General features: G+C 39.9%; 1 protein-coding gene across 4 annotated transcripts in view; it reads left to right on the top strand.

Annotated features, from left to right (window-relative positions):
* The window catches only part of agap1 (ArfGAP with GTPase domain, ankyrin repeat and PH domain 1), a 788,284-nt gene that overhangs the window by 392,503 nt on the left and 374,815 nt on the right, over nucleotides 1-20,966 (top strand). For all 4 annotated transcript variants that reach the window (XM_060827602.1, XM_060827601.1, XM_060827600.1 and 1 more), the window contains exon 3: nucleotides 17,919-18,006. In XM_060827602.1, coding sequence (XP_060683585.1) covers nucleotides 17,919-18,006 — 88 coding nt within the window. The remainder of the gene's footprint in view (nucleotides 1-17,918; nucleotides 18,007-20,966) is intronic.

Genomic DNA, 20,966 nt, shown 5'->3' with positions numbered 1-20,966 from the left:
ATGCACCACTCTCTATGTGGAAAAAGGTCCTTCAGGACCCTTTCAAATCTTTCTTCCGTCACCCTAAACCTATCTGCTTGAACTTTTCTTGAAACTAGATGTGAACACTGCATTCACTGAGTAATATTCTCTTAATAAACAAATCAAATAAACAAACAAGCAATTGAATGATTATTACAAGTGAATTTTCCTTTTCATTTCATGATTGTAGGAATATAATCTGTGTTACAGCTGTTTATGGTATGTTGGAAGCAGATGCTTGTTTTCATGGCTGGGTCTTCCTTTATGGAGATGATGGGAGAACACTTACTATTTATTTCCAGGGGCTCTTTGGTGAAGTGCTCCCTGGGGAGTTTAGCACTAGAACATCTTGTTATTAATACAATTACTGTCACACAATGTTCCATATGCCCTGTGTTTTACTGTATAGTCTTCAGATAAAATCTTTTAGATTGTACAGGGAAGTAAAAGTCGAGGAAAAATGCATAAAATCTCTGACAACTGATGTGGGCCTTTGGATGGATCTCTCTGAGTTTGTTGACCCCATTGTGGCAATTGTGCCTCAGTGACTTTTAGCTTGGAAGGAAAACTAAGTCAATCTGCTCTCGCAGATTGTTGTGTGATGCCTTCCAGAAGTTGGGGTATTGAATGATGAGTGATACGAGATCCCTCATAGGAACAGGACCATTTAACCCCTCAAGCCTGTTTTGCTATTCAGTTAGATGATGGCTGATCTGTAGCCTAACTCCACATACCTCTTTTTGGCTCATGTCCTTTATTACCTTTGCTTAACAAAAACCTATCTATGTCAGACTCAAAATTACCTACTGATCCACCATCTGCTGCCATTTGTCTGGGAATTAGAGCCAGACTATTCAGGAGCGATGATGTGTAGAGGTGCTTCCTAACATCTCTCCTGAATAGTCTGGCTCTAATTCCCAGACTATGTCCCCAAGCTCTAGAATCCTAGTTCTTTTTAGGATAGTGAAGAATATGTTTGGTATGCTTTCCTTTATTAGTCAGTGCATTGAGTACAGACGTTGAGAGGTGGTGTTGTGGCTGTACAGGACATTGTCAAGAGTGCAGTGCTGGAAAAGCACCGCAGGTTAGGCAGCATCTAAGGAGTAGGAGAATCAATGTTTCAGGCAAAAGCCCTTCATCAGGAATCATTGGTCAAGCACTTCTCGAATTTTGCATGCAATTCTGGTCTCCCTTCGACAGGAAGAATGCTGTGAAACTTGAAAGGGTTCAGAAAAGATTTACAAGGATGTTGCCATGGTTGGAGGGTTTGAGGTTTAGGGAGAGGCTAAGTAGGCTGGGGCTGTTTTCCCTGGAGCATCGGAGGTTGAGGGGTAACATTATAGACAATAATAAAATCATGAGGGGTGTGGATAGAGCAAATAGGGTTTTTCCCTGGGGTGGGGGAGTCCAGGACTAGAGGACGTAGGTTTAGGGTGAGGGGGCAAGATTGAAAAGGGACCTGGGGGCAAGCTTTTCACGCAAAGGGTGGTGAGTGTATGGAATGACCTGCCAGTAGAAGTGGTGGAGGCTGGTACAATTACAACATAAAGGCATCCGGATAGGTATATGAATTGGAAAGGTTTAGATTAGATTACTAGATTAGAAACAGCCCTTCCGGCCCAACAAGTCCACACTGACCCACCGAAGTGCAACCCACCCAGACCCATTCCCCTACATTTACCCTTCACCTAACACTACAGGCAATTTAGCATGGCCAATTCACCTAACCTGCACATCTTTGGACTGTGGGAGGAAACCAGAGTACCTGGAGGAAACCCACGCAGACTGTGCAAACTCCACACAGTCAGTCGCCTGAGGCAGGAATTGAACCCGGGTCTCTGGCGCTGTGAGGTAGCAGTGCTAACCACTGTGCCACTGTGCCGCCCAGAGGGATGTTAGCCAAGTGGTGGCAAATGGGACTAGATTAGGTTGGGATATCTAGTCGGCATGGACGAGTTGGACCAGATGATCTGTTTCTGTGCTGTACATCTCTGTAACTCTGTATAAAGGATTTCCGAAGAACAAAGGTGATAGAAGCCTCAAATGCTCAGTCAGATAAGTCTTAACTGCTAAAAGAATCTACAACAACGTCATTATCAAACTTCTCAAAACATTTCGAACAATTGCAATCATCTGTAGTGCATATTCAGTGCTGTTGGAGTTGTTTGCAAGACACCCACATTGTTTGCTTTTGGAAAGCCCAGTATAATTAATAATATTAGCCATGGCTCAGTTGGCAACATTCTTGCCTCTGAGATAGAATGTAATGCCCCAAACCCCACTTCAGAGACTTCAACACAAATATCTAGGCTGAACAGGGCAGTTATAGGTGAACTGTCGGAAGTTACAGCTTTCAGCTGATACTTTAAACAGCGACTGTTTTCATTTAATGTAGTCGATCCCAGTTGGACTATTTTGAAGAGCAAGGTAATTAATATTTGTGTCGAGGACTTAGTAATACTCTGAACAGTGATAGAAAACAGATTATCCATTCATTATCGGTTTGCTGTGCCCAAATTGGCTGCCACATTTTCTTCATTACAACAGTAACTGTCTGTCAAACAGTACTAAATTGAGCATCATGTATAAATGTGTGTTTCAGGGACCATGTGGTGTTGCTCTGTGGCCACTTGCCCAGCTGATAAGTAATTCTAAAACTATTTGACTTACAAAATAATTTCTCTAAACAAACTCAGTTAATTTTGAATTCTGGGAAAATGGATCCCTTTTACCTACTGCACTTTTATTTTGGAGTGTGTTGAGTTATAACTATATTGTAAAGGTACAAGGCACTTATCTACTAAGCATCAAAGAAACAACTTTAATTTGCTCGCAAGTTTTAAAGCAATTAGTGTGAAAATGTGATCCATATTTCATCGTAAATTGTTGCTTCATGTTATTTACTATGAATCAGGAAAAGTGGGTGTATTGTCCTAAAAAAATGTGTGCTCATGTTAATCATCTTGGGGATAGTGGGGGAAGTTGGAATTCTAACGAGTTCTGCAGAATGTTAGAGCATGTGTTCGCGTTAACAGACAAATTCCTATTCTCAACTGTACTAATATGAGAGGCATTGAATAGTGGCTAAAACAATGGAAAGGATCTTGGAAGTTTAAATTAAAAAATGACAGTCATTCACAACTGCAGGAGGTCCCAAAGTGTTTTACATCCAATGCAGTACTATTTGAAGTGTGGTCACTGTAGGTAATATGGCAGCCAATTCACACGCAGCAAGCTCCCACAAACATTATCATGATGTCATCTAGTTTTTATTTTTAGTGATGCAGGTTCAGGAAAAATATTGGCTCAAGGAGGTGGGGAATAACTTCCCTATCTCCAAAATATTGAGTTATTGTCCTTTAGAGAGTAGATGGGGACTCAGTTTAATGTCGCTCAGTATTGCACTGGTGGTGTCGATCTGAATTTTTTGTTCAAGTCTCGGGAGTAGGATTTGAACCTCCAAAAATCTGATAGTGCTGCCTTCAAGCCAGAGCTTACATTGTGGTGTTTCCTTCCCCTCAGCTTTGATTACCAAACTAGAAGCTTAAAGGAGCTGTCTTCCTGAACTGCATCAGAAGTTGCACAACATAAGGTGAACCTGACTTCACCTGACAAAGGAGTAGCGCTCCATAAGCTTGTGATTTCAAATAAATCTATTGGACTATAACCTGGTGTTGTGTGCCGACTGACTTTATCTACTCCAGTTCAACACCGGCAACTTCACATCTTGAACTGCAGCCGTCTAAGTGATGTAGGTGCACCCAGTGTTGTTAGGAAAGGAGTTCAATGATTTTGTTCCAGCAATGATGAAGGAACAGTGATATGATTCTAAATCAGGATGGTGTGTATATGGAGGGGAACGTGCAGGTGGTAATGTCCCCTTGCAACTGCTTACCTTCCACAAGTTAGGTGTCTTGGTGTTATCTATGGTGAGTTGCTGCACTGCAAATTGTAGGTGGTACGCAATGATAGGAGAGAATGTTGAAGGCATTTGATAAGGTGACATTCAAACAGGCTGCAAAACAAAAACACAACTGCTAGAAATCTGAAATAAAAACAGAAATTGCTGGAGGAACTCAGTAGGCCTTGCAGTATCTCTGTTGAGAAAGCAGAGTCAATGTTTCAATGTCCAATCACCCTTCAAACAGGCTGCTTCATCCTGGAAGAATTTGAGCTGCTTGAATGTTCTCAGACTATATTCCTCCAGTCGTCCATCACACTCCTGAATTGTGCCTTGTAGATAATGGGCAGGCCTTAGAGAGTGGGGAGACAAAACAAAACTGCAAATGCTGGAATCCAAAGTAGACAAGCAGGAGGCTGGAAGAACAAGGGTTACACCTGAAATGTTGACTTCTCCACTGCCTGATGCTACCTGGTTTAGAAAGTCGGGAAACAAGTGCCTACAGAATTCATAGCTCTGACCTCTTCTTCCAGTCATAGTATTTATATGGCAAGACCTGTTCAGTTTCAGGTCAATGGTAACTACTAATACCATTGAATGTCATGGGGAAATGGTTAGATTCTCTCGTTGGGGCCACTGAATGTCATGGGGAAATTATTCTCTCTTGTTGGGGATGGTCATTGCCTGACACTTGCATGACATGAATGTTAGTTGCCATTCTTCAGCCATGCATGTCATCTATATGTACAGAGTCACAAATGCTGCTGAATATTGCACATTCTAATCTTATGCTGGAAGGCAGTCTATTGATGAAGCATCTGAAGATCGTGGGGCCTAGGACTGTATCGTGAGGAGCCTCAACTGAGATGTCCTGTAGTTGAGATGACTGATCTCCAACAGCAGGGTAAAAACAATGACTGCAGATGCTGGAAACCAGATTCTGGATTAGTGGTGCTGGAAGAGCACAGCAGTTCAGGCAGCATCCAAAGTGCAGCAAAATTGGTGTTTTGGGCAAAAGCCCTTCATCATTATCTTCCTTTGTGTGGAGTATGATTCCAACTAGTGGAGATTTCCATTGACTTTAGTTTTGCTAGGCCATTTGATGTTAAGGGTAGTCACTAACGTCCCACACTGAGCACTGTCCCCACCTTATAGAGGTTTATAATATTATGAAGGGCATGGATAAGTTGAATAGCTAAGGTCTGTTCCCCAGAGGAGAGTCCAAAACTAGCGGGCATAGGTTTAAGGTGAGGGGAGAAAGATTTAAAAGTGACTTTAGGGGCAACTTTTTCCACACAGGGTGGTGTGTGTATGGAATGACATGCCAAAGGATGTGAAATGAAACTGGAAAGGGTTTAGGAAAGATTTACAAGTATGTTGCCCGGTTTGGAAGGTTTGAGCTAAAGGGAGAGGCTGAATAGGCCTTTTCCTTGAACATCGGAGGTTGAGAGTGACTTTATAGAGGTTTATAAAATCTTGAGCATAGACAGGGTAAATAGACAAGGTCTGTTCCCCAGGCTACAGGGGTCCATAATTAGAGGGCATGGGTTTATGTTGAGAGGGGGCAAATTTAAAAGGGATCTAAGGGGCAAGCTTTTCACGCAGAGGGTGGTGTGTGTATGGAATGAGCTGCCAGAGGAAATGGTGGAGGATGGTATAATTACAACATTTAAAAGGCATCTGGATGAGCATATGAATAGGAAGGGTTTAAAGGGATATGGGCCAAATGCTGGTAAATGGGACTAGATTGATTAAGGATATCTGGTCGGCATGGATAAATTGGACCGAAGGGTCTGTTTCCGTGCTGTACATCTCTCTGACTCTGACTCTATGACCTGTTTTAAAGTTTGTAGGCAGACAAACATCATGCATACCAGATTTAGCTACAATAATATATCTTTAGTAAGAAAGAAAGGGTTTTTTTAATGTATGGATTGAATGGCTTTCCCTTGCAGGGATCCACTGTTGAACCGAGGAGAAAGTGAGGACTGCATATGCTGGAGATCAGAGCTGAAAAATGTGTTGCTGGAAAAGCGCAGCAGGTCAGGCAGCATCCAAGGAGCAGGAGAATCGACGTTTCGGGCATGAGCCCTTCTTCCTGAAGAAGGGCTTTTGCCCGAAACGTCGATTCTCCTGCTCCTTTGCATGCTGCCATTACCTGCTGTGCTTTTCCAACAACACATTTTTCAGCTCCCCTGCTGAACCTGCTGAGTTTGGAAAGTTTTAACAATCTCATTTACCCTGGTTGTAATTTGCCTTAGACCCATTGTTTGATACGTGTGGATGCTCACCGCAATTGATTGTTGGCTGGTGGTGTACAGTATATAATCTGCTGCTTTTCAACCTAATATGGTACCATAATACATTGTAAATTGAATTGTCTGGTCACACTGCCACCCACAGGTATAAGGTTTATGACTGTGATTATCAATGGTAAGGGTAAAGCTTATTTTAAGTAAATTGGCAGATTTTTCAGCATTCACCACCTTTTAATATACCTCTGCCATAATACCATTCTCCCCAACCAGATTTACCTTTTATTCTTAAGCATTCCTATCCTCTATTCAGTCAGCTATTTACTTTTGTTGTGCTTTCACAAACTCTGGTATTATCTTTTATATTATCTGCTGACCTTTGTCCATATTCATGTTTGCCATTCCAATCATTGTTTCTCCTATCTTTCTTAATATTATTTAGTATTATTAATCCTAGTTTTTATTCAACTTTGCTGTTAAATTTGTGTTGTTTTGGTCTCAGTTAATCTCCATTATCTGAAAGATTTCATAAGGCTATATTTACGTAATGCTTCAACCATTCCTAACGCTTTTCCTCTCTGGTCCCCATACCAACTGATGTTGTAAGGTGATTCCCCTTCTTTCCAATATTGCCTCCACTCCCCATCTTGAACAAACTTACCGTCAAACACTCTATCCTTGTAAACTGCAGCTTATTCCTTTTTTTGATATGTTCATTGGGTGTGGCTGTTACTAGTCAAGCCAGCATTTGTTGGAAATCCCTAACTGCCCAGAGGGCTCTGGATTTGAAGTCACATGTAGACAAGGAGGCAGATTTCCTTTCCCTGAAGGACATTGGATGGGTTTTGTTTCTAAATATGACAGTCGACCGTCATTCCAGGCACCATTAGGCCAACTCATTATTCTAGATTTTCTTTTATTGACTTCAAATTTCACCATCTACCCAGGTGGATTTTGAACTCATGTCCCTAGAACATTGGCCTGGAGTTCTAAATTACACACCCAGTGGCTATGCCACTGCACTAGCATCTCCCTTTTCTTCTCAAGTCTCAGATTCAGATCTTCCTGGTCTTGTTGTCTGTTTGAATCATTTCAGTGAAGATTTTGGCTAAATACCATTCTTACTTCACTAAAAATCATCCTCCTTCCTGTCTATGCCCATAATCTTTTGGACTTAGCAATGTTTTGATTAATGTTTCAAACAGGATCAGTCTACTTTAAAGAGATGTTGAATTGCTGAACGTGCTAAGGCTCACTCTTATCAGTAGTGTATTATAATTGGAGATTCTGTTCTTACATTACAAATTCTGAAACGTCAATCCTGTAAATTTCAGTGTTCTTGCTTACTGCAATATTGACTTGTCGAATTTCAGTCTTTTGTATCAAATGTGCTTCAGTTTAACCAGCAGCTAAAACAACAGGTGAGTTCACAATGCTGATGTACTTGGCACAATTCCTTGGCTTAGTGATTTGTAACACTTCATATAGCTGGCACTTTTGCAATCTTTTTATTTAATCCATTCTCCTGGCCCTTGACACTTAAATGTTTGAAGGGACATTATTCCTTTTAAAATACTGCATGAACAAATCTGGCAATGCAAGTGATGATCAGATTCAGGAATAGAATAGATATTCACTGATTTAATGGTTAATCTGGGCTTGTAATTAATTTGTATCTTAATGTCAACCAACTATGAGACATAAGACTTTGGGTTCAAATCCCTCTTCAGGACATAAGCAAACAACGCCTAAGGGAGCGCTGACCTCTCAGAGGTAACTGATCCAAAGGCAATATTTTGAAGAAGACCTGGATGGCAATCCCTAGTGTCCTGGTCAATATTTAACCTTCAATCAATGTCTCATAAAAACAGATTATCTGATTTTTATTAAGTTGTTGTTCATAGGAGCAAGCTTTGTGCAAATCAGATGAAGCATTTCCTTCAAAACAATGATACATGTCAAAATAATTTTCATTAACTGTAAAGCACTTTGAGACATCCTATGGTCATGGAAAGTATGATACAAATATAATTTATGCAAATTATAAATTGTATGAATTTTCTTTTATTCTCAGCAATCTGCCTTGATTCTTCATTTCAACGGTGTTATGAAGATGTAGGTGTGTACTGTACCTTTGAGAGAGAGAAAAAGCTGGCGAGGACTAACTGAAAGCACAGAGTGTGCTGAACAATTTAAAAATGTCACATTTGGTTGAAACAAAAAGTTGGAGTTGTGTTGCCATGGAACAAAAACAAATTCAAATTCAGCCAATCAGTTTATATTATGCCCCAGATACCAAAATCTAATCAAATTTGAGTTTTACTGTTTGGAATGATAATCCCACAGATGGTAGCTTTGCACCATTGGCTCCTCAGCCAAGCACATACACCAAATGTCTGAATCTGCGCTTCCTCCTGTACTGAGCAGGATTACTACTGCAACAACACAACATCAGTAGGGTAAAACTAACCTGTCTCACAACGGTCTACATCCCTATTAGTGGGTGAACAATCGCACGGTGGCTCAGTGGTTAGCACTGCTGTCTCACAGCACTGGGGACCCAGGTTTGATTACAGCCTCGGGCAACTATCTGTGTGGAGTTTGCACATTCTCCCCGAGTCTGCGTGAATTTCCTCCGGGTGCTCTGGTTTCCACCCACAGTCCAAAGATGCGCAGTTTAGGCCATGCTAAATTGCCCATTGTATTAGGAGCGCTCATCAGAGGGCAATGGGTCTTGGTGGGTTACTTTTCGGAGGGTCGGTGTGAACTTGTTGGGCTGAAGGGCCTGTTTCCATACTGTAGGGAATCTAATCTAAAACTAATGAAATGATCCAATGTTTTGGTGGTATAAAACTGGACATTTTGAACAGTTTTGGGGAGAACAACAAAAAGCACCAACAAGTACAGGCTGCTAACCGAATAGCTCTCTGAAAGGTACCTATCCATAAGACCAAAGAAAAGACAACCCAGGAAAATACAGAGGAAAATCTACAAAGGAGAATCGACAAAGCTGGCTGCTTTTGAAACGTCATTAATTTTTCTAAATCTTAATTTTTTTTTATCTGACAAGTATTGTAGAGTGGGAGGTAAAAGATAAGTTTAAGAGAAAGGAGTTGTAAATAGTTTTATTTAAATGTTCTCTGTTGGACTTGAAGAATAAAATTGTTAATTTTTGCTTTAAATAATGATATCTGGGATAGTTCTTTGCCTCTTGAAGTTTAACAGATTATGGCGCAAAGTGAACTTTTCTGTGTGGCTGGTTTAAATTAGTAGAGGGGTTTACCCCATGTCATAACAGTTTGGGGGCTTGTCTGGGATTTGAACAGGTTTTGACAGATCCAGTCTGAGATTTGGACAGATTCAAATAGATTCGGGGTACGACAAAAGCCCAGTATTTTCAAACACTTGCCAGTTAGTGTCCTAAATCTGTAAATAGGTGAGAGAATTTGGTTAATTTAAGTTACTTGTGGTTGGTTAAATTAAAAGTGAGAGAAATGACTGTTAGAATTGCTAGAGAGGTTTCGGGGTTTGAAGATGATTCCCAAATTTGCCAAGAAAGTTTAGAAAGAAAAGACCATACTCTTAGAATTAGCAAACCGGTTAGAATTGGGTTTAACAAAGGATAAAAGTAAAGCTGAAATTGTAAGGGAATTCCTCAAACACCTCGATGTGTCAGAGAAACAGACGAGTGGAGTAGAGTTAGAAAAGATTAAATTACAATTGAGGAAAATGGAGTTAGAAGATAAACAAAGGGAGAGAGGAAAAGGAGAGTGAGAGAAGGTTCTGAGCTGAGCAAAGAGAGAAAAGAAAGGGAGAGAGAGAGAAGAAAGGGCGAGAGAAAAAGAAAGAAGGTTCTTAGCTGAGCAAAAAGAGAGAGAATTTGAACTTGAGCTGTGACTTAGTCAGCAAAGTTAAGTTAACAGGATGGAGATTAAAAGAGAAGATAGTGATATATACAAATATGTCAAAACTCTGCAACATTTCATGAGAAAGATATCAAAGCCCTCTTTGTTTCATTTGAAAACATTAGCTAGACAGATGGGGTGGTCCGAGGATTTATGGCTAATGCTAGTTCAGCCTAAACTGGTCAGCAGAGCTAGTGAGGTATTTGTCGCACTGTCAGATGAGGTGTCAAGAGATTACGTAGATGTCAAACAGGCTTTTGTAAGTGCTTATGAATTGGTACCAGAAGCGTACAGACAGCGGTTCAGAAACATAAAGAATGAACCAGGTCAGACTCATGTTGAGTTTGAAAGAAGTAAACATAGTTGTTTTGATGGATGGATGCGGGCCTTACAAATAAGACCCATGAGGCTCTAAGAGAGGGTATTCTGATGGAGGAGTTTAAAAACTCACTTCCAGAGATGATAAGAATTCATGTGGATGGACAGAGTTCAGGAAGTGAGAAGAGCAGCAGAGTTACCAGATGAATACACGTTGATGCCTATGACAAGCTTCCAGCAAGAATTTCATCCTGTGAGGGATAGAAGTTGGGAGAAGGGGAAATCCCACAGAGTAGAGAACACTGGTAAGTGTTTTAGCACAAGTTATAAAAGAAGCCAAAGAGGGTGGAAAGGAGGTGAAAGGCATCAGATGTTTCCACTGTGGTAAAGTGGGAAAAGTGAAGTCACAGTGCAGGTCATTAAAGGAAGACATTGTGATTAAAGATAGGGTCAAAGAAGCTAAGCCAATGGCATTAGTGAAAATAGTAAAGGAAACCCCAAGAAAACCAAGGAGCAGTAGGAGTGTGCACAGCCGAGGCGAGGGCTGGGTAAGGAGTTAGTGCCTGATCTCTATAAAGAATTTGCCTGTGAGGGTAAAGTTTCCTCAGAAAAAACAGGGGGAGAAAGGCAAGAAATTATAAATTTGAGAGATACAGGATCTAACCAGTCTCTAAAAGTAAGAGATGAGCAAATTTGTTTGCTTTCTCATCCGTTACCGGAGAGTGTGGTAATTTGTGGGATTGATGGACAGAAATTTAGTGTACCCCTATGTAAGGTCAGGTTGGATACCAACTTAAGACTGGGGAAGTAACAGTAGGAGTGATTGACAGTCAGTTCCAGTAATCCAGTTTGTTCTTGAGAATGATTTAACAGGGTCCAAAGTGGGTGTGACACCCCTTGTTGTGCAGATCAAGAAACTGAGGAGTTAAAAGAAAAATATCCTGGTATTTTCCCAGACTATGTAGTAACAAGATCCCACTATCCTAAGTCACTTCATGAAGCAAAGAATTGAAGAGAAAGATGAAGGAGTTGAGGTTGAGTTAGCGGAAACCTTGTTTGACATAATGGTGCAGGAAAAACCTGAAGAGGCAGAAGGTCAGGCAGAATTGTTTAGTCCTGAATGGCTAAGGGACTTGCAACAGAAAGACAAGATGATAGAAGATATATAGGTGAATGCGTACTCCGAAAAGGAGGCAGACAATATTCTTGAGGGTTATTATCTGAAAGGTAGAATTTTGAGATGAAAATGAAGACCACGGCAGGTTAGTGCCAAGGAGAAATGGGCTGAAGTGCACCAGATTGTGTTGCCGGTAGCATATAGACAGGAAGTATTATGTGTAGCACATAACCTATGTGTAGGAGGTCACTTATGTGTACATAAGACTCAGGCAAAGGTACAAAAACATTTTTATTGGTCTGGAATGCAGAAGGATGTGAACTTTTGCCATGCTGTCATACGTGCCAAATGATAGGTAAGCCACAGGCAGTAATAAAACCAGCACCTTTGTTGCCAATTTCCGCATTCAAAGAACCTTGCATGCGGATTATAGTTGATTATGTAGATCCCCTCCCGAGTACTGGGAACAAGTACTTGTTCATCGTAATGGATATGTCTACCAGATTTCTGGAAGCAATTCCATTCCAGAGTATGAAGGCAAAAAGGGTGGTTGAGGATTTAGTAGCTTTCTTCACACTATATGGACTACCCAGAGAGATTCAGTCAGACCAAGGGTCTAATTTTACTGCTAGACCTCCTTTTAAGGAGGTCATGGATAGCTTAGGTATACAGCATTTTAAATCCAGTGTGTATCATCCTGAATCCCAGGGAGCTTTAGAAAGGTGGCATTAGACCTTGAAGTCCATGTTGACAGCATACTGTCAGGATTACCCGAATGATTGGAATAAAGATATCCCATTCGTATTGTTTGCCATTAGGGTGCCCCAAATGAATCTACTCGGTTTACTCCATTTGAGTTACTATTTGGTCATGAAGTGAGAGGCCCTTTGAAATTAGTTAAAGGGAAATTGACAGGACCAATGTTAGAGATCCCAAACTTAGATTGTGTGTTGGAGGAGAGGGAGACATTAAATTGAATAGGTGAGTTAGCTAAACAGCACCTAAAGAGGGCACAGCATAGAATGAGGCAGGTGTCCGATAAAAGCTCTGAGCCTCAGCTGTTTTCCTGAAGGGATGACGTGTTAGTACTGTTACCAGTGAAATGAGATCCCTTCAAAGCCAGGTTTAGTGGTCCCTATCAAATTGAGAAAAAAAAATCAGGTCAGCTGAACTGTCTGGTAAAGATGCCAAGTAGAAAAACACTATCAGGTGTTAGTTACTGCCCTGCAGAGTTCAGATGTTGTGGATTTTGATATGCCTCAAAATATGTTTTAAAAAATGAAGTCCTTGAGGAGTGGGATAGGTCAGTAAACTATCTGTCTCAGGAGCAAAGAGCACATTTGAAAGGTTTGTTACTGCAGAATGAAGACATATCTAAGAATCAGATGGGGAGGACTAATACTATGTACATGAGATAGATATAGGGAATACTGTTCCGATAAATTAACACCCCTATCGGCTTAATCCTTGCAAAGCCAGACAGGTCTAGAGGGAGTGGAGGCTGTGCTCGACAAGGTTATCATCGAACCGAGCCAGAGCGAGTAGAGTTCGCCAATCATCTTAGTTCCCAAACCGGACGGACTCAATGATTTTGCGTGGATTGTTGGAAGGTCAGTGCCATTACAAAATTGGACTCACATCCAATACTGAGATTGGAGGACTGTATAGAGCAAGTTGGACAAGCCGGTTACATCACCAAGTTAGACTTACTGCATAGTTATTGGCAGGTACCTTTATTAGAGACGGCGAAATACACTTCTATGATTGTAACCCCAAATGGGCTATATCAATTCAAAGTGATGCCCTTTGGAATGAAGAACACACCCCCACATTCCCAAGGCTCATGAACAGAATTGTGGCTGAGTTAACAAACAGTGCAGTGTATTTAGACAATGTGGTGATCTTTAATAAGTCCTGGAAGGATCACATGGTACAGTTGGTAGAGCTGTTTGAACACCTATGAGAAGCAAAACTGGTAATAAACTTAAACAAAACTGAATTTGCAAAAGCAGAGGTAACATTCTTGAGACACAACATTGGTCATAGAAGGTTGATGCCAGGGAACGTAAAGACGAAAGCCATCAAAGATTCTTGGGGCTCAGCAGATTCTATCGGAAGTTTGTTTCAAACTTCTTCAGTGTAGTGGCACCGTTAACCGATATTGCTGAAAAGGAACACAAAGTTTCGGTGGACAGAACAATGCCATTTGAGATTTTAAAAGCAATGTTAACCACCACACCAATTTTAGCTACACCAACGTTTCAAAACCTTCAAAGTTGCCATCGATGCTAGTGACGTAGGAGTTGGACCTGTACTGTTACAGAGAGATGATGATGGGATTACTTCTCAAAGAAACTCAACATCTACCAGATAGGTTTATGAGAAAGGAGTTGTAAATAGTTTTGCTTAAATGTTCTCTGTTGGACTTAAAGAATAAATTTACTTTACTTTAAATTTTACTTTAAATAGTGATATCTGGGATAGTTCTTTGCCTCTTGAAATTTAACAGATTATGGCGTGAAGTGGACTTTTCTGTGTGGTTGATTTAAATTAGCAGAAGGATTTACCCAGTATCGTAACAACAGGAAAGCAGAATATTGCTCTGACTGTAAGCTCCTTGGAAGTGCTAAAGCCTAAATCGTGTTTTTCTTTGAAAAGAGAACATTTTTACTTGCATTCCTTGTTTAAAATACTAAAATGTAGTAATGCTCAAATGTTTAGCTGGTAGCTACAAGTTAGAGATAGAAGAATTTGATTTAAAGGGAGGAATCATAATTTCTATACTGAAATGAGAGCTTCAAAAATATATTTTTGGTGCTGCAATTGTTGAACAAAAGAAATTATAGCAAAACTGGAGGAGTTGGATTTGATTTTGTGCTTCAAATCATAAGGATTTGGACAGAAGCAGTGCAAACATGCAGCAAAGGAAGGATGATATGCAAATGAAAATTGAAATGAAAGGATAATTAAAAGGGACTACTAAACTGGAGGGGGAAAAAGGGTAAGTAGAACATTGCAGGCTTTCCACAGCCTTTACAAATTATGGAACTAAGATGCTGATGAACAAAAATGAGAGAAAATCCAAGGTTTCATGCATGAATCCAGGCTGATAAAGCAGCCCATCATCCAACCTCCTGCCACTATTGGCTCAGTAATGAACCCTGTCACACACAAGAGGCAGATCCTGCTGTGGAAAAACTCAAGAATTGAACGATGTCCTCTTGTATCAGCTGATGTCTAAGTAGTTCAATTGTGCAGTAGAGTAGTGTTCTGCTGGAGAGGAAATCGGAAAGAAAATCTTGTTGAATAAATCTGTGATGGCTGGAAGTTGCTTAATGAGGCAACATTTTGTGTCTCATCTGTAGCTGAAATTTTTGGTGTGCACTTTTTAATAAAATAGTGTAGATCATGTTGGCCTGTTACAGTTTACGGTTGAATCCTGTATATTTTAATCTAGCTTGATAGAATGATTAGCCAGAAAGTGAGAGTGTAGCTGTACTCTTTGGCATTGCTAGGTTTCTTGAATATACCTCCCAGAAGCAACTAATGGCAGAATGAGAATACAAGACAGCTCCAATCCCTGTTCCTTTTGGTCTTGGATTGAGAATGGTCATAAGGGATCAAAGAATAAGAGAAAAAGAAATTGGGTAGGGGGCAGGGATAAATCTCCTGCAGTTACATGGCACTAATGCTATTACAATTCAGTAGAATTGCTTTAAGGGTACTACTATATTCCTACTAGGACAATGTATAAAGGGCCACCTGCGATTCTGTTCAATTTGTTGGTCTCTGCTGATTGTGGGCCTCTTTGCTGTTACTCGCCCTCTTTCTTCACCTTTAACAGCCGTGGGATTCATTAAAGCTGAGTCATGAAGAGCATTGGAGCCACAGTACTCTGTACATGTTTTGAACTTTCAGTAAAGTGTTAGAGAAGCATGTTAGGAATCAAATTTTAAAATAAAGAAATTGAAAGGAAGCTTGCTTTTATAGAATACCTTCCCCGACCCCTTTAAGTCTAAAAACAATTTTCAGTCAACAAAGTTATTGTTGTAATGTGGGAAATGTCATAGTTCATTTTCTCACAGGTAGGTCCCACAAATAACAATGAGACAGTGACCCAGATATTTTGTTTCTGTGATGTTGTTTGAGGGTATATGTATTGGGTAGGATACTGAGGAGAAATTGCCTGCTTTTCTTCAAAGTCGTTGCCATGGAATCTTCAGTACAGACTTGCGGACTGCATTCAACATCTCATCCGAAAGGCAGCACCTCTGACAGTACTGCACCTAAGTATTTGATGCACCCTATTTCAGCAGAAAGTTTGCAAAATTGATGTTTCCTGGGCCCTACTTATAAGGTTGCCAACAAAGCTAATTTTAGAGAGCATGGAACTGCAGAAATCCCAATGCCCACCAGGGGAGACCCGGTGGCACAGTGGTTAGCACTGCTGCCTCACAGCACCAGGGTCCCAGGTTTGATTACAACCTCGGGTGACTGTGTGGAGTTTGCACATTCTCTCTGTGTCTGTGTGGGTTTCCTCCGGGTGCTCTGGTTTCCTCCCACAGTCCAAAGATGTGCAAGTCAGGTGAATTGGCCATAGTGTTAAGTGAGTTAGTCAGAGGGGAAATGGGTCTGGGTGGGTTACTCTTCGGAGGGTCATTGTGGACTGGTTGGGCCAAAGGGCCTGTTTCCACATTGTAGGAAATCTAATCTAAACCGGGAAGGTAGCTTTTGAAGACTAGACAACCCTTGGCCAATTTCTCAACCAGGGCATTAATGAAAGGGGTTACGTTTAGCTGCAGATTCAATAAAATAGACATACCTTCTACTTTTGAAAATATGCAAGGAATCGGAGGCTAGGTACCATTTCTTCAAAAACACATTCTTCACAGAACCCAACAAAGATATTTGAGATAGTTGGCCCAGTGGAAATCCCATGGCAACACCATTGGTTTGGCCTACATGATGATGTTGAAAGGAACTTAACTGCGCAAGTTGCTAAGTTCATAGGTTCAAAGAAAACTGATTCACAAAACAGCAGCAGATACAGATCACTATCATAGAGTCCTGCAATATAGATGTAACTACACTTCATTGAATGGGCTAGCAATGTCAAAAAAGAATGTTATCAAAATGGAAGGCTTATATGGTCTCTTCAAAATTCATGATATAAGTGAAAAACTTGCTCAAAATCAGCTGCAGCACAGACATCTAACAATCTTGGATTGTATAAAGCAATATATCCCTTCAACAGTTCCCAATATGCAAGTTACTAACCATCCCCAGCCAGTCTACATTTGTAAATCTTACAATATTGTCTAATATCAGGTGTGATTCTGTAATTGGAAAGCAGTTGCTGGATAATCCTGTGTGAAAAGAATTATGCTGAGCCAGTTTAAGATTGCCAATCAGTCTTGTGTGTGTACATTAACAAAGCTGTAAATATCAATACATAGTGTTTTTTTCTTTGTAGTCAGGAAGAATATACAATTCAGGACACCTATTTCAATAAACACAATCACAATTACAGTTATTCGCTGGGACATTTCCCATAGTAAGACCTTGATCAATTGCATTTAACTTGACTGGTTTAAATTTGAAGCAAAGATTTACAGTTAGCTGTCGGTCATCCTATAACTGGTTCCTTTTTACATGACAATGCCTATAACATTCGAAGTCCATGTGCCAATCAGTCAGCACTTTGCTCTCATACAGTAATAAGGTTGTTTTCCCTTGACATTGGATTTCTTTCTTTGACCAGTTTGTGGTCTGTACAGCACATGCACTGCACTGTTTTGAAATGAGGCTTCCTGGAAAATCTAGACATGTTTGTTTCTTTTTAGACTTGATGATCAAGCGAGGACTTGAATGAATTGGGCTGCAGTTTTTTGTAAAGTAGGTTGCATAAGCTGAAGACAGAGCACATTTAGAAATTAACCCTTAAAAAACCCTTGGCAGCCTCACTGCATATCGATCTAAATACTTTTCGTGTGCAGAATTTTAAGGATTTTGTTTATAGCCTTGCAGAAATTGCTGTGTTATCTGTAAAACTGTTATTGCAATTGGGAAGGTACAGAATCAATTGAATATCAGATTACATTGAGATGTTCAATTGTTGCTGTACTAGAAGCTGAGATAACCATTTAAAGTGGTTTGTTGAATTTTCCTAAGCTAAGTTCCAGAGATGTTTAATTATTTAATTATTGTTAGAGGTTGTAACCTCTCCTTCAAAGTGAAGTCATGAAGCTAATGGATATGAGTATTCCAACTGGAATTCCACATAAACTGGTTTTATGTTTTGTATAATATCCACAATGGTGAGACACAACCTGAGGCTATAACGTTCCAAACTGTCCCTGAAGTAGAAAGATATCTCATTGACACTGAATCTTGTCTTTCAGGGAATTGTCGGTAATTTAGCCAGTGGCAAATCTGCCTTGGTCCATCGATATCTGACAGGAACGTACGTCCAGGAAGAATCACCTGAGGGTAAGCAAAGAGCAGTTTCATTTTATTGAGTTGTTTCGGTTTAGACTTAGAGATCAATTGAAGATACTTTTTTGGCCTTTCTTTTGTTCAGTCGAGATGCAGCCATACAGACTAATTATTGCAAGTTTAATATACAGGTAATGTTAAATAGAGCTGCTCAGATTTAGCACACAGGTAAAATCACCACGTCTTTGCCTAATGAATAAAGGCCAGCTAGCTGATTCTTGGCCCAATTTGTACAGATCGTACTTAGTTGACTGAAATCCCTCAAATTGTACGGATCGTGCTGCGATAATAGTCCATGGAATTGTACTCATTACTATTCAGTAGCTAGATGCATCACAGTGTGTGCTGTGATAGTTCCAAGTCTCAAAGCTTTCCCATGCTGAGTTATCTAATCTCCTATGGAATGGTTCACCCTTGGTACTGCAGTGAATCTTGATGTCTCAGGAAATCTTGCCAAATTTCCCACTCCAGACGACTATCTGCCAAAGTGCCTTTGTGGCGAAAGCCTTAGTTTTAATGTTTTTTGTGTGGAATACCCTGACATAAAGAATGACTGATTGAGTGAAGGCTGTGTGAACTAGCCCCTATGTTGCTATGTAACAACAGCCACTGAGTTACAGGATGAGAAACACATCACTCAATTATTGATTACCATAGGAGATGTTTATTAAATCTTGAGCTTCATTTTAAATAAACGTACTTCATAATTGTCTGGAAACAGCATTTTTCTGCCCAGTACTCTGGCAGTTGTAGGACCCATCTTGACTGATTTAATCACAACTGTGGGACATGTGTTCCTCTATAGATTTTATATTTTGAAATTTCCAATGATGACTTTAGAATGTCATTTCTGAATATTATACATGTTGCTCATGATATTCTCCATGTTCCCTGAGCACCCAGTCTGTTAAAATGAGCAGATCTATAATTTAAGGTTAAAAAGAGAAAAATATTAATGGGATAAGATGTACTGATGGAGGTTACTTTTCACCTTTGTCTTGCATTAGCTGTCATCCTCTCCGTCCCTCACACCTACCACTGAAAGCTTTTAACTGCATTGTGGTTTATATTTGGTCTTTATACCCAGAATAATGCATGGGATATTTTGTGATTCATACTTCTGGAATGAAAGTAATTTGGTAATATATTTTAATATGATCCTTAGTTGTTTCCTACTTCCTCCCCCTAAATCGTGGTGTGCTTTGAATATATCTGCAATTCTTGTGTCTCTATCTGTTTACAGACTGCTTTATAATTATGTAATTGCCTCTCTTTATTGGTTAGTGTGTGCTGTCAAAAAGGGCTAAATTTCTACCACAGCTGCTTTCAAATTTTTTTGTCTTTTTCTCTTATCAACATGCATCTTTCTAAAAACATGTTTGCTTTGTTCTACTGAAATTACCTTGGAACAGTTTATTAACTATTAAAGGTTAAACCGACTGTTTTCCAAAGTAACAAAAGCTAACAGACTATCTCCAGGTTCATTTTGCTTCCCAGACAGTCATTCTGTTAACATTGATCATCAAAATCTACCCAGTTTAACAGTTAAGCATTGCGTTGCTTAAACAAGAGCAATCTGAAATTTACAAACCAGCTTGCTAATTTTATCTCAATATACTAATAATTTAAATAGTCTGTGATAATGAATAGGAGGGTCTTAAATTTAATGCAGGATTTAAAATAGCTCACCCATTTTAATGGTGCATTTGTGTGGAGAGGTGTATTTTCTCTGTGAAGCTATGTTTTCCTACTTCCAAAAGCCATTTTAAAGCGTTGTATTCATAAAAGCTTGGCTGCTCTCTGTTGGTCTGTGAGTACTTATTGGAGTTGTGAGAGTAGGCAAGTGATTCCACTTAGTTCCTCATTTTTTTTGAGCTTTATTTCATATCCCTTCATGGTGTTAATCATTTGCTCTAATGTGATTCCATATTTCTCACTCTAATAGCCAATATTCAGGAATGAGTCCAAACAGTGTATGCCCATGTACCTCCACACAAATGCACTTCTTTGCTCCTCTTCAGAGTTTGATTGCTTTTACAGCACTTAATTGTCTTTCCCCACAGAATTTGCTGCAGGTCAAATGGGCATGCTGTGGCATCCTAACCTATCCAATTACTGCCTGCTGTAGGGCATTGAAAGCTGTTGGAGCAGCCTGTATTCCACTGGTTTGACATAGCTCAGAATTGGAGTTTGACACCTCTATTTAATTTAACCACATCTTTTCACCAGCTGCAGCAACTTGTAGAGCCCAAAAATCTCTTAATACACAGTCAAGAATTATCTGCTTCAGCCTTATTTCCCAAGTAACACATTGTAAATAAAACTGTATTTGTATGATTGAAATCCACTTTACTGATTTTATTTCCTGCATTTGAAACTCTCAAACCACTCCTAAGTTTGAACTGCTTTCAAACCATGCTCATATCACACTTTGATGGATTAATGTTAGTAAAATAAGAATGTTGCAGTTTGCCAACCAAATGACTGAACGGGAAGCAACCTCAGGCTTCTAATTTATATATTCAGGTTAAGACGTTTAGATGTGCACGCTTGTACAAAATAGGTCATGCACAAATGATCCAGGGGGATTAAGTTAAAAAGAAGCACTGTCTGTGCAGTTGTGTTTGGCTTACTGGCATACACTAGGCAATTTAGGAGCAGTAAATGTGTGCCTTCAGTCATATTGTTACTGATGACTGGCTGTTCCATTCTTTGCAGACATGGATGCAGGTAATTGTACACTATATTCGTGGCAGCAGCAATCCTCTCTTCAAGAAGGAAGAGGTTCCAATGTTGTACAGTACAGTTCTGATTGTTCAGTGTGCCCATCCTTGTAATGTTGAAACATCTCAATCTGTTTGTCTATCAGGCACCTTGTAGTAAATCCCATGTTTTCTGTCAGAATAATCATTTCTCTGGCAAATACTGCCTGTATTTATTCATTTATTTTGAAT

The sequence above is a fragment of the Hemiscyllium ocellatum genome, chromosome 7 (assembly GCF_020745735.1).
Source record: "Hemiscyllium ocellatum isolate sHemOce1 chromosome 7, sHemOce1.pat.X.cur, whole genome shotgun sequence".
NCBI lineage: Eukaryota > Metazoa > Chordata > Chondrichthyes > Orectolobiformes > Hemiscylliidae > Hemiscyllium > Hemiscyllium ocellatum.
Note: the sequence above shows the minus strand (reverse complement) of the source record. Positions and strands in the feature narration are given on the sequence as shown.